Source organism: Macrosteles quadrilineatus, unplaced genomic scaffold, assembly GCF_028750875.1.
Source record: "Macrosteles quadrilineatus isolate MER2022 unplaced genomic scaffold, UCM_ALF_1.0 Scaffold_2__2_contigs__length_208266976, whole genome shotgun sequence".
Taxonomy (NCBI): Eukaryota; Metazoa; Arthropoda; class Insecta; order Hemiptera; family Cicadellidae; genus Macrosteles; species Macrosteles quadrilineatus.
Genome location: NW_026542595.1, coordinates 50447940 through 50460229, shown reverse-complemented (window position 1 = coordinate 50460229; position 12290 = coordinate 50447940). Strand labels below are relative to the sequence as shown.

At 37.0% G+C, this 12290-nt stretch overlaps 1 protein-coding gene across 4 annotated transcripts in view; it reads right to left on the bottom strand.

The window, feature by feature from the left end:
* The window catches only part of LOC128985657 (exportin-7), a 70769-nt gene that overhangs the window by 32501 nt on the left and 25978 nt on the right, over nucleotides 1-12290 (bottom strand). For 2 of the 4 annotated variants that reach the window (XM_054405410.1, XM_054405412.1), the window contains exons 9-12: nucleotides 11915-12020; nucleotides 8621-8738; nucleotides 6856-6962; nucleotides 3137-3281 (exon numbers count right to left, since the gene is read on the bottom strand). In XM_054405410.1, coding sequence (XP_054261385.1) covers nucleotides 3137-3281; nucleotides 6856-6962; nucleotides 8621-8738; nucleotides 11915-12020 — 476 coding nt within the window. The remainder of the gene's footprint in view (nucleotides 1-3136; nucleotides 3282-6855; nucleotides 6963-8620; nucleotides 8739-11914; nucleotides 12021-12290) is intronic. The other 2 variants (XM_054405411.1, XM_054405414.1) reach the window with 1 other exon arrangement.

The following is a 12290-nucleotide window of genomic DNA, read 5'->3' as shown; positions in this document are numbered from 1 at the left end:
TCATTACAGGCCTTTGTTGACCCAGGGAAGGAAATGTTCGATCTGAAACACAACTTCATTTCATGCCTTTGTTGACCCAGGGAAGAAAATGTTCAATATGAAACAAAACTTCATTACAGACCTTTGTTGACCCAAGGAAGAAAATGTTCAACATGAAAAACAACTTCATTACAGGCCTTTGTTGACCCAGGGAAGAAAATGTTCAATCTGAAACACAACTTCATTACAGACCTTTGTTTACCCAGGGAAGAAAATGTTCAATCTGAAACACAACTTCATTAAATGCCTTTGTTTACTCAGGGAAGAAAATGTTCAATATGAAACAAAACTGCATTACAGACCTTTGTTGACCCAGGGAAGAAAATGTTCAATCTGAAACACAACTTCATTACAGACCTTTGTTTACCCAGGGAAGGAAATGTTCAATCTGAAACACAACTTCATTACAGACCTTTGTTGACCCAGGGAAGAAAATGTTCAATCTGAAACACAACTTCATAAAATGCCTTTGTTTACCCAGGGAAGAAAATGTTCAATATGAAACAAAACTTCATTACAGACCTTTGTTGACCCAGGGAAGAAAATGTTCAATCTGAAACACAACTTCATTACAGACCTTTGTTTACCCAGGGAAGGAAATGTTCAATCTGAAACACAACTTCATTACAGACCTTTGTTGACCCAGGGAAGAAAATGTTCAATCTGAAACACAACTTCATAAAATGCCTTTGTTTACCCAGGGAAGAAAATGTTCAATATGAAACAAAACTTCATTACAGACCTTTGTTGACCCAGAGAAGAAAATGTTCAATCTGAAACACAACTTCATTACAGGCCTTTGTTGACCCAGGGAAGAAAATGTTCAATCTGAGACACAACTTCATTACAGACCTTTGTTGACCCAGGGAAGAAAATGTTCAATCTGAAAAACAACTTCATTACAGGCCTTTGTTGACCCAGGGAAGAAAATGTTCAATCTGAAACACAACTTCATTACAGACCTTTGTTGACCCAGGGAAGAAAATGTTCAATCTGAAACACAACTTCATTACAGGCCTTTGTTGACCCAGGGAAGAAAATGTTCACTCTGAAACACAACTTCATTACATGACTTTGTTTACCCAGGGAAGAATCAAGAATCAAAGATCTAAAGTTGGCATAAATCAAGACATCAAGAACCTGGTTCAGTCAAGAATTACTACCCTTTAACACAATCTCTTGCTTTATTCTGGAAAGAAAAGTTTTCAGACGTAAACACAATCTTTGTACTGGACTTTGTTGTACTTAGGAAAAAAAAATAAACTTGTTATAAACATGTAATTTACAACCATACTAATAAAAAATTACAAATAATGTAGCCTACACAACACACCTTGTCAGACAAACCTTGGCTTGTATGATTTTCCTATGGTTTGTTTTATCTTGCAATTCTCTAGATTTTAAACTAGTAACAACAGTTTGAACTGTAATATTAATAAAAACACAGCAAGATATCTTGCAGTTACAAGTTAAAGTAATTTATATTTAAACTTCATTTGACATAGCAACTTTGCAAAGTATTTAAAAAGTAAATTTAGAACTAACTAGTGTACATGTTGCTTGAATTCGAGCAATTGCAAAGTATTACAGGAGTTATTTCAAAACAAATAACAGTCATATTTACAATGAGTTTAAGAGTCAACTCAAAGATTACCGGTGTGTAACTCAGGCCATGTTATCTTCGTTATTGATAGACCTTAAGCATTCCGGCCGGTTTTCTCCTTATCAAAATGCCTCGCTGTACAGGCAACACAGGTCATTGTTAGAGGGCCAATTGAGAGCGAAAAGTCGTTTTGTGGTAGTGTTACCGTGCATTTGTAACCTAATAGTTGAGATTGTCCAGGGTCAGGTGCTGACTGTGATGAGTTAAGCCTATTACGCGCCACTGTTCTGTAGCTGCGGTCGTTATCAAGATTACGCCTCCTGTCGTATGTTTCGTTGTCGTCGCGTCGGAGGTATTAAAAGAAAAATAAACGGTATCAGCATTCTGACACATACTTTCTCCCATAAGTTTGTCAACAACCTTTATCATGTGTAAGCGGTGAGAGTAAATATACGAAAAAGGAATTTTTACAATTTTCTTCAGAATTTAAAGGACTATAACATACTAAATTTTTATTAAAATCGTTCGGGCCATTTTTGGGAAAATCCTATTTTTCCGTTATTTTATGGGGTTTTATGGGAAAATCGTCATTAAAAATAAAAATGTATAAAAAATGAAAAAAAAAAACTATCAAAATTGTAAGGACCTTAACATACTATGTTAAATCAAACCCGGATTTTTGTCTAAGATCCTATTTTTTTTTATTTTATGGGAAAATAACATAATTTACCATAACTTTTGAACCGTAATTTTTACAGAAATGGGATTTGTACAATTTTTTTCAGAATTTAAAGGGCTACAACATACTAGTTTTTGAGAAAATTCGATTTTTCCGGTTTTTTTATGGGTTTTTATGGGAAAATCCCCAATAAAAATCAAAATTTCAAAAAAATGAAAAAACGCCTGGAGATACCATGGATTAAACTTTTGTTTTGTGATGTGTCTGATGATGCCAGCATAGCTGGCGAAAGGCCTCATAAAAATTAAAAATTCAGATATATTGGCGAAGTTATTATTTCAAATTAGTATAAATTATAGCTACACAAAACAACGATAAATACACAAATTTAAGTTACAATCATCTTAACATGATCCGTCATAGCGACACAAAACAACGATAAATACACAAATTTAAGATACAACCATACTAACACGATCCGTCTTGGGGGTTATGTTTACACAAACTCAAATAGTAAATAAATGTACTCAATGCGTTTCATTGAATTGAAAAATAAATAACAGCAATTTAATTATACAGCTGATCAAAATGTAAACAATTATGTTCTTGACATGGGAACTTTCAAAGCCACTGGGACAGAGCCCAAGGGACTTTTCAAAAATGTAAGGCCAGTTTGCAAATCTAAGTGACACGCTCTTTCCAATGAGACGTCAATGGATAAAATCGGTTAAGAAATGGCGGAGGAGTTCAACCGACAAAGTTTCATGTAGCGTATTAATTATATAGATGTGTACTAAAGCTACAAGTGAATGTACCGTATGGTTGTTGAGCATGAACTGCACCTCCTCCAACTTGACTAGTTTACGCACACAACTGTAGCCGACAGACAAGTCATTGAGCAGCTGTAGAGTCTTGGAGATGATTTGCTCACTACGTCCCCAGTACTTGAGGTTGGTAATGCTGCAAACAGACAGCAAATCATCATCTGAGAATAGATATGTTTGTAGGAATGCTTCAAATGCGTCAATTTGAGTAAATGTAATACAAACAATAGTATTACGGAATGCGGATATTACAACTAAAGTAGAAATAAAACTTGTTAAACACTATTTTGAATTTTTTTTAATTCATAGAAACTTTTAGACAAGAAATTGTGGCTTTCAGTAGGGATACACCCCAAAGCAGAACAACGAGCGACGCTGCGACATTGTCGCGGACACGAAACGCCGAGAAACGCGGGCCTGCGGACACATTTACGGAGTCATAACGACGATCGCGCCGTGGCCGCGATTATTGAACCGACGATCGCACCGTGACCGCGAGTCATAACGACAATCGGGCTGTGACCGCGGAGTCATACCGACAGTCACGCCGTGACCGCGGAGTCATAACGACGATCGCGCCGTGACCGCGAAGTCCTACCGACGATCACGCTGTGACCACGAGTCATACCGACGATCACGCCGTGACCGCGAGTCATACCGAGGATCGCGCCGTGACCGCGGAGTCCTACCGACGATCGCGCCGTGACCGCGGAGTCCTACCGACGATCGAGCCGTGACCGCGAGTCATACCGACGATCGCGCCGTGACCGCGAGTCATGACGACGATCGCACCGTGACCGTGGAGTCATACCGACGATAACCCCGTGACCGCGGAGTCCTACCGACGATCGCGCCGTGACCGCAGAGTCCTACCGACGATCGCGCCGTGACCGCGGAGTCATACTGACGATCATGCCGTGATGGCGGAGTCATGCTGACGATCGAGCCGTGACCGCGAGTCATACCGACGATCGCGCCGTGACCGCGAGTCATGACGACGATCGCACCGTGACCGTGGAGTCATACCGACGATAACCCCGTGACCGCGGAGTCATACCGACGATCGCGCCGTGACCGTGAGTTCTACAGACGATCACCCCGTGACCCGCGAGTCACAAGTTTCTATAGGTACCTGTAAATTGTTACCCATTTTTTGGTTTTTATAGATCAGTGCCACAAATGGTAAAAATTGATTTCGTATGTCTTTTTTGGTAACTGCAATACAGTACTTTTTTTATGCACAGAAAAAAATCCTGTCCCATCCCGTCCCGAAAATCGGGAAGGAAATAAAAATCCCGTCCCGAACTAAAATTTCAATCCCGTCCATCCCTAGTGTGTTTATACAGGGTGAGTTTTAAATGAGTTCCCCCCCTACTTTTTTCTACATTTCTTAAGGTATCAACTCCGAACCACGTCAGATCATTGTACAGTAGTAAGTACTTCATTTTGACTGGGTTTAAATTTTTGGCTGCCATCTTGGATCCGCCATATTGGATACAAAGTTATTTGTTCAAATGTAAAGGTAGGGTTGTGACCCACCGTTTCAAACTACATTTTTACGCTGAATACGATGCTGCAATTCGTTTAAAAAAATGTTGATCCATTCTAAAGTTATGAGAACTTTTTTATAACTTTATTTTTAGCCCATTATAACATTGTGCATTTACAAACTAAGGCCATAATCTCAAAATAGTGCTAGATAGAGATAAGTGGACACCACCATTCATTGTTGACCTATTTTCACTTGGTTATGACGGATGTATTTTTTTCAGCCGCCATCTTGGATCCGCCATTTTGAAATGTGATAAATTATTTTAAATATGAAGGTGGTGTTGTGACCCATCATTTTGAACTAATTTTGTATGCTGAATTCAATGCCGCAATCTGTTTTTCAGTGTCATATTTGGTTTTTTAAATATTGACATTTTAAATAAAATAATTGTAATATTTTATCAAGAAAGCTTGATAACAACAAACGGATTGCGGCATTAAGTTAAAAAAATTAAGTTAAAAAATTGCAGCATAAAAAATTAGTTCAAAACGATGGGTCACAACATCACCTTCATATTTAAAATAATTTATCACATTTCAAAATGGCGGATCCAAGATGGCGGCTGAAAAAAATACATCCGTCATAACCAAGTGAAAATAGGTCAACAATGAATGGTGATGTCCACTTATCTTTATCTAGCACTATTTTGAGATTATGGCCTTAGTTTGTAAATGCACAATGTTATAATGGGCTAAAAATAAAGTTATAAAAAGTTCTCATAACTTTAAAAAGGATCAATATTTGTAAAAACGGATTGCAGCATCGTATTCAGCGTAAAATTCTAGTTTGAAATAATGGGTCACAACCCTACCTTTACATTTGAAAAAATAACTTTGTATCCAATATGGCGGCCAAAAATTTAAACCTAGTCAAAATGAAGTACTTACTACTGTACAATGATCTGACGTGGTTCGGAGTTGATACCTTAAGAAATGTAGAAAAAAGTAGGGGGAGAACTCATTTAAAATTCACCCTGTAAAAAGAAACTATAGTACATTTAAAGTTTTACTTCTGAAGACCTTGTTAACACTTGTTAAGGTATGTGTATATATATACGTATTTAAAAAAAAAGTAAATTTAAATAACCTGATTATGCCTACCCCTTAATAGTTTTTTAGTTTTTTGTTTTAAAAGTAGGCTATACAAGTTATTGAAATTGACTTATTTTATTTAACTATATTACTAGTAGCCCTAAAGAGTGAATATATATATATATATACCGGTATATAAGTCATTATTTAGCTTTTTAGTTTTAGCGCTTGCGGACACATTTTGAGGTTTTCACAGGCCGTTGCAGACACGTAGGAACCATTCTGCTTTGGGGGGGATACAATTAAATATGACAATAAAATCATGTTTGATTTAATAGCATACCTATTTATCAAAACAAAACAGATCCTAAACACCACAAACAAAGATCGGCGTTCACTTAACACCTTTTAGATTGCAATCACTCCATGAGTGATATTAAGAACGGCTTGGAAATTTTACATTATTAGATGAAAGTTGATAAATTGGACATGTTTGAGGAGTAAGAGATATACAAAATAAACAAAGACAAAGAATACATTCTCAAGAATAGATTACAGTTTAAGTCCAACTCCCTCTTCAACAGGTTTTCTGATCTCGAACAGCTGACCACCGAGCTGATAACAGAGAAGGACGGGACGAAGTTACAAAACCCCTGTCCAGTCTACCTACAACCGCCCCGTGTCATGATAGTGCTATCAAGTTTCATGTGTTTAAATGTAGTGGGTGCACTTTGTCAACTGTAAATAATTGAAATGTTTACATAATTTGAACTACTGATGGATGGAAGCCTAAAAATCACAGTATTTTTTACTCTGAAAATCAGATTTTCAGCCTAAATTCTCAACTTAGGGCCAATATCTAAATTTCATGTTTACAATTTGTTTCCACGTCTAAATACAGAAACTTGATATAAGTATATCACCATGCTTCTCTACGTATATTATTAATTATATCTAAAGAACTAAACACAGTAAGTTGTCCCCAATCTTGTCTTTAGGAAGTAAATAAAGGGTGTAAATTATAAATTTGTAGAATACATCTTACTTCTCAAGAAGGGGAAGTACACTACAATAATATTGTAATATTAAGATTTTTTACTGACATGGTGTAAATGTTGATCACTTACATTTTTCTTATGAATACGCTCAGAACCATGGACTCATCTATCAGGCCTAATACTTCCGACATTCTTCTGTATACCTTGGAATTTTTTTGGACCTGAAACATACAATCCTTCTCCAATATACTTATAACAGTCTGTAAAGTCAGTTGCAAAAGAAAATAATGCAACAACTATTATAGAAACAATTGTTCAAAAATAATACATAAGACCTAAAACTTGAAAATCTGTGAAAATTTTATAAATTTTAACAACTATTGAAATACATAATGAAAAATATTGATTTAAAGAACAATAGAGAGGCAGACCAAACAAAACAAGAATTACTTTAATCATAACTAATTTGTGAAACTTAATTTTTGTACCGTACCGTACTTGAATTTAACTTGAATAACAACTAACTAAGCTATATTTATATATTTTACCTCGGATAGTATTGTACTCAGCATAATAATATAGAACTTATATTATTCACTTTAAAATGGTACCGGATGACAGTAAAAAAGCTACAAAAGTTATCTTATCTCTCCCCTCACATCTTTCATGCATATTTGAGTCTAACTATTGCCTGCTTGCTTCCTCATCTGTCAAATTTTAATAATCTTTTGATCACATTTTTGAAAACCGGTCTACTTGAATGGAATTTTAAACCAGACTTTATAACAAGGTATAACTTACATTGAAACACAGTCGCTAGTGTTATTATTTGTGAATGTTCTAAAAGTTTGTGCTGTTAAACACGTTGTGACCGTAAGAAAAACAACAAACATACCTGAGGGACTTTGTCAAGTGTAGAGAAAGAGTTTACAAATTACAAAATGCCAATTTACAAGTCCCTCAGGCGACGAAAAATTGTGTACACAGTGTATTGTCTACATGTTCTATGGCCTACCTAACCTACACTTTCAAAGGTAAGCTAGCTGCTATCCTCCTTTTTCTACAATTCAAAATCCTGGCCTAGAGCTTTTCCTTCAACAATAATAATAACTAGTGGTCGTCCAGTGGTCTAAAACTCGACCAAAAACATGTAATGTACACGTATTGACTATTGGATACTGAAGTAGACATCCCATCTATATGGACCAGCTGCCACCATATTTTTATTAAAAAATATGTAGTTGTGTGAGCCAGTCACTGAAAGCGTGTCTTAAATTGATTTTCTACCTTATTTTTTTGTTGCTGACAAAGTTTATGGGTCTTGACAGTTGCTGTAGCTCATAATAAGTCATTCAAAAAGTTTGAGTTGGTGAAAAACATCGTGTATTCAACAGAAATTAGTCATTTGATCAGCGCAGTCTGTTGGTGGCTCACATCAACTATGACGAATTTAATTAAAAAACTGGTGACAACTTTAACATTGGGATGGATGTAAAGGTACAGGCTTCTTTATTTTCACCTGTGCTGTAAATAAAACATATGATTGTTAATTTCTTCCATTTGTTTTGATTTTCTGTTTATATTTCGTTGTTATTTCGTCACCAGCATGGCAACCCATAAAGCCCATGTAAATTTTTTTGAAATTTCAAATTCATTTTTTGTGCTTATATTTGAGCCTATTTGAATTTTTAAAGGGATTCTGCACTTCTACAGGAAAATCTTTCTAACGGTATGCGTAGATTTTTTTCCTAACGGTATGCACACGAGCTGAGAAAAAAGGTTTTAAAGAAACATGCTTGCCTATTAATATATAGATAGTAATTGTTTGACCATCCATTACCAAAATATAAGTTATCTTATAACCATATATTCTACTAGATAGTTGGAATGTTACCTGATCTCCAACGTATATTTTGCGGAACTGTTCAAAGAAACTCAGCATCGCTAACTCAAGTTTCTCGCAACCACCTTGGGAGAGTCTGGAGTCTGTTAGATTCATCAGCTGCAATACTCTGAAACAAATCCCACCTTTCACTTACACTGAGTCCAATAATGATGACTGTCTGCAAGGTAAAATACCTGTTTGTGTCATCTTTATAGACGGTGCTGCTTATTTATAAGCACTTTATTGTTTTAATAACTATAACAAATGGACAAAGCAAACAAAAAGGTTAAATCCCCTCTATGACCATGTTAAATGGTAACACTAAACGGTATGAGTCAACAACAGTCTTATCGATGCAAAAAAAAAAAACTAAATTATGAAAGTAATGTGATATTTAAAAATCTATTATATTATTAATGTGATACAATCAAATTTTAGGTAAACGGTTAATGCCATTTACCAAATAAAAATATTGGCATATGGCACATCTAAATGATGCTTAAGAGTGTGTAGATTTGCCGAAAAGTATTGATATGGACGATTTCCTAAGGGCTCTGCCCCACAGGCTGATTTCCAAAGGGCTACGCCTGGCATGCTTCCTAAGTTTACATGATTTAATTTAAAAGTTAATGAAACAGCTGGTCAGTACAAAGAACTGGTGTTTGTTTATTTACTCGAAAAAGACATTTGTGACGCTTTATGTAGATTTTGGAGGGTTATGTTTGGTTTTAAAGAAAGTTTGTATACGTTCTGTAAAGAATTGCTCAAGACAAAGTTTCATTTTGTAATTTATATAGTAAGCTACATGTAAAAAAGAGGCTTGACTAAAGTTGAAGAATTATGGTAAAACATGTCATTTGTGAAGCATCAATATGAAGCAATTGATGCTATTGCTACACTAAGTTATGTTGTCATATTCTTTTGGATCGACTAACATAAAAAGTAAGGGTTTGAAAGTAAGCAGGTTTACACTTTAAATCAGTTTATATTTTCAAACTAAATCATAAAGTTGCTGTATTTTAAAACGCACATCAGAATTACTTTAATAGCTCTCTAGGTCACATTTTATTCCCATTGCAAAGCACGGGTATAGCAGCTTGTATATAATTATTAGAGTAAATGTATGGGTTTTTCTAGCTTCAGGGTGTCTACTTTATTTCCATTATAAAATTCAAGACTAATTCTAGACTTTTCAAGACTAATTCCAGATTTTTCAAGACCAGTTTTTTCAACAATTAGTGGGTGTTGATACCAAAATGTATCGATTCTCGATTCTTGATACCGATACCAATTTTTATAGCTTAACAAAATTTTCTGAATAATACTACACCAACCCCTGTCTTTGTCATAAAGTAGAATTATGATAATGTGGTGTTTTCAAGTAAAAAAATAATGCAGCAATAAAAATTCTAACTAGCAAATTTGGTTTTTTTTTACATGAAATCTTCCACGTACCGTACGTTAAGACATCATCATTGACTGCAGCGGTTACAGAAACGTGATCGTCGTCATCCGCGATCATGGCAAAATCATGAACATTTCTCGCGGCCTTGTAGACATCAATACTGTTAATACTGTTCTATAAAATGGCGACCATACAAAGTAGGTATTTTAAGCCAAGTATAAATGGAGATGAGTGTAGGATGAGTGGCACAATCTTGTAGTCTTGTTAGTGACTAAGGACGACATTCCTTAGACACAGCTGTTAATTAATAGCCCATACAGCTAATGGCAACTATGGGACCTACAGTTTATAGTGGAATCCGAACCACATTTTTGCCTTGGTAATTACGAATTGGTCTAATAAGGATTATAAGGATTATGATTATAAGGATGGTACTGCGGATAGTTGTAGTACTCACCCGTGCGGACGTTAATCCACACTGGGGAGTATCGCATCCACAGTGCATGCCTATAAATATCCACAATTCGTGACCTCCTAGTAGCTGGATTACAGCAATGACATCATCGTCGTCTCCCGCGGTCTCAGAAACGTCATCGTCATGGTCATCTACCGCAATCGCGACAAAATCATGATTATTTCCCGCAGCCGAGCAGATATCATCGTCAGTCTCCCGCGGTCACGGAAACGTCATCGTTGTGGTCCGCGATCGCGGCAAAATCATGAACATTTCCTGCGGCTGTTTAGACATCACCGTCATCTCCTGCGGTCACCGAAACGTTATCGTCGTCGTCCGCAATCACGGCAAAATCATGAACATTTCCCGCGGCCGTGTTAACATCATCGTCGTCTCCCGCGGTCACGGAAACGTCATCGTCATCTCCCGCGACCACGGAAACGTCATCGTCATCTCCCGCGACCACGGAAACGTCATCGTCATCTCCCGCGACCACGGAAACGTCATCGTCGTCGTCCGCGATCACGACAAAATCATGAACATTTCCCGTGGCTGAGCAGATATCATCGTCGTCTCCCGCGGTCACGGAAACGTCATCGTCGTCGTCCGCGATCGTGGAAAAATCATGAACATTTCCCGCGGCTGTTTAGACATCACCGTTTTCTCCCGCGATCACGGAAACGTTATCGTTGTCGTCCGCGATCACGGCAAAATCATAAACATTTACCGCGGCCGTGTAGACATCATTGTCGTCTCCCGCGGTCACAGAAACCTCATCGTCGTCTCCCGCGGTCACAGAAACGTCATCGTAATCTCCCGCGGTCACGGAAATGTCTTCGTAATCTCCCGCAGTCACGGAAACGTCATTGTCATCTCCTGCGGTCATGGAAACGTCATCGTCATCTCTCGTGGTCACGGAAACGTTATCGTCATCTCCCGTGGTCACGGTAACGTCATCGTCGTCTCCCGCTGTCACAGAAACGTCATCGTCGTCTCTCGTGGTTTCGGAAACGTCATCGTCGTCGTCCACTATCGCGGCAAAATCGTTCACATTTCCGAGGCCGTGTAGACATCATCATCATTGGCTTTCGCGGTTACGCATGATTACGGTTACATGAAAATTCCCGACTTTGAAATAAAATTTAAGACTAAATCCCGACTTTTCAAGACCATTTTGAAATTCAAAACTAATTCCCGACTTTCCCGACTACTAGACACCCTGTAGCTTTGACAGATAAGGATAAAAAATAATAATCAAATTAGTAGGGGAATAATAATGCTGTTTTAATTTTTAAAACAGGAAAAGTTATATAGTCCATTTTGATTAAAAGTGTTATCACAATAGTAAGAATATACATTTTCACTAGAATTGGTTTTATATATTTTATAACAAGAAAACAAACAAAAGACTGGCTATTAAAAAAAATCTGTTGACAAAACTCACCTACAGACAAGTTCCCCGTCCATAGCATCATGTTCATCATTGCTGTTGAATGATACTCTACCACCAATAGCGGATCCAATAATGTAGACAAGCCAAGTTAGTCGACCTGTAAAATAAAATAGTTAGAAAAGTAATAAGAGATCACTCTGATAAATGCAATCATATAGATGTTGCAGAAAGTCAGCGCTGGTTACGTTGTCTGTATTTGATAGTGTTGGCGTGTCTTCTCGGGACTTATTCACGACACAACCATATATTTTTCAGTTTTAGATGTTGGCAAACCCTATTATATCCAAACTTTGATAAAGTCGTCAGCTAGATTTATGATTGTTTAGCTCCCCAGCTGACAAACCTTATTTCACTATCCTGATTTCAC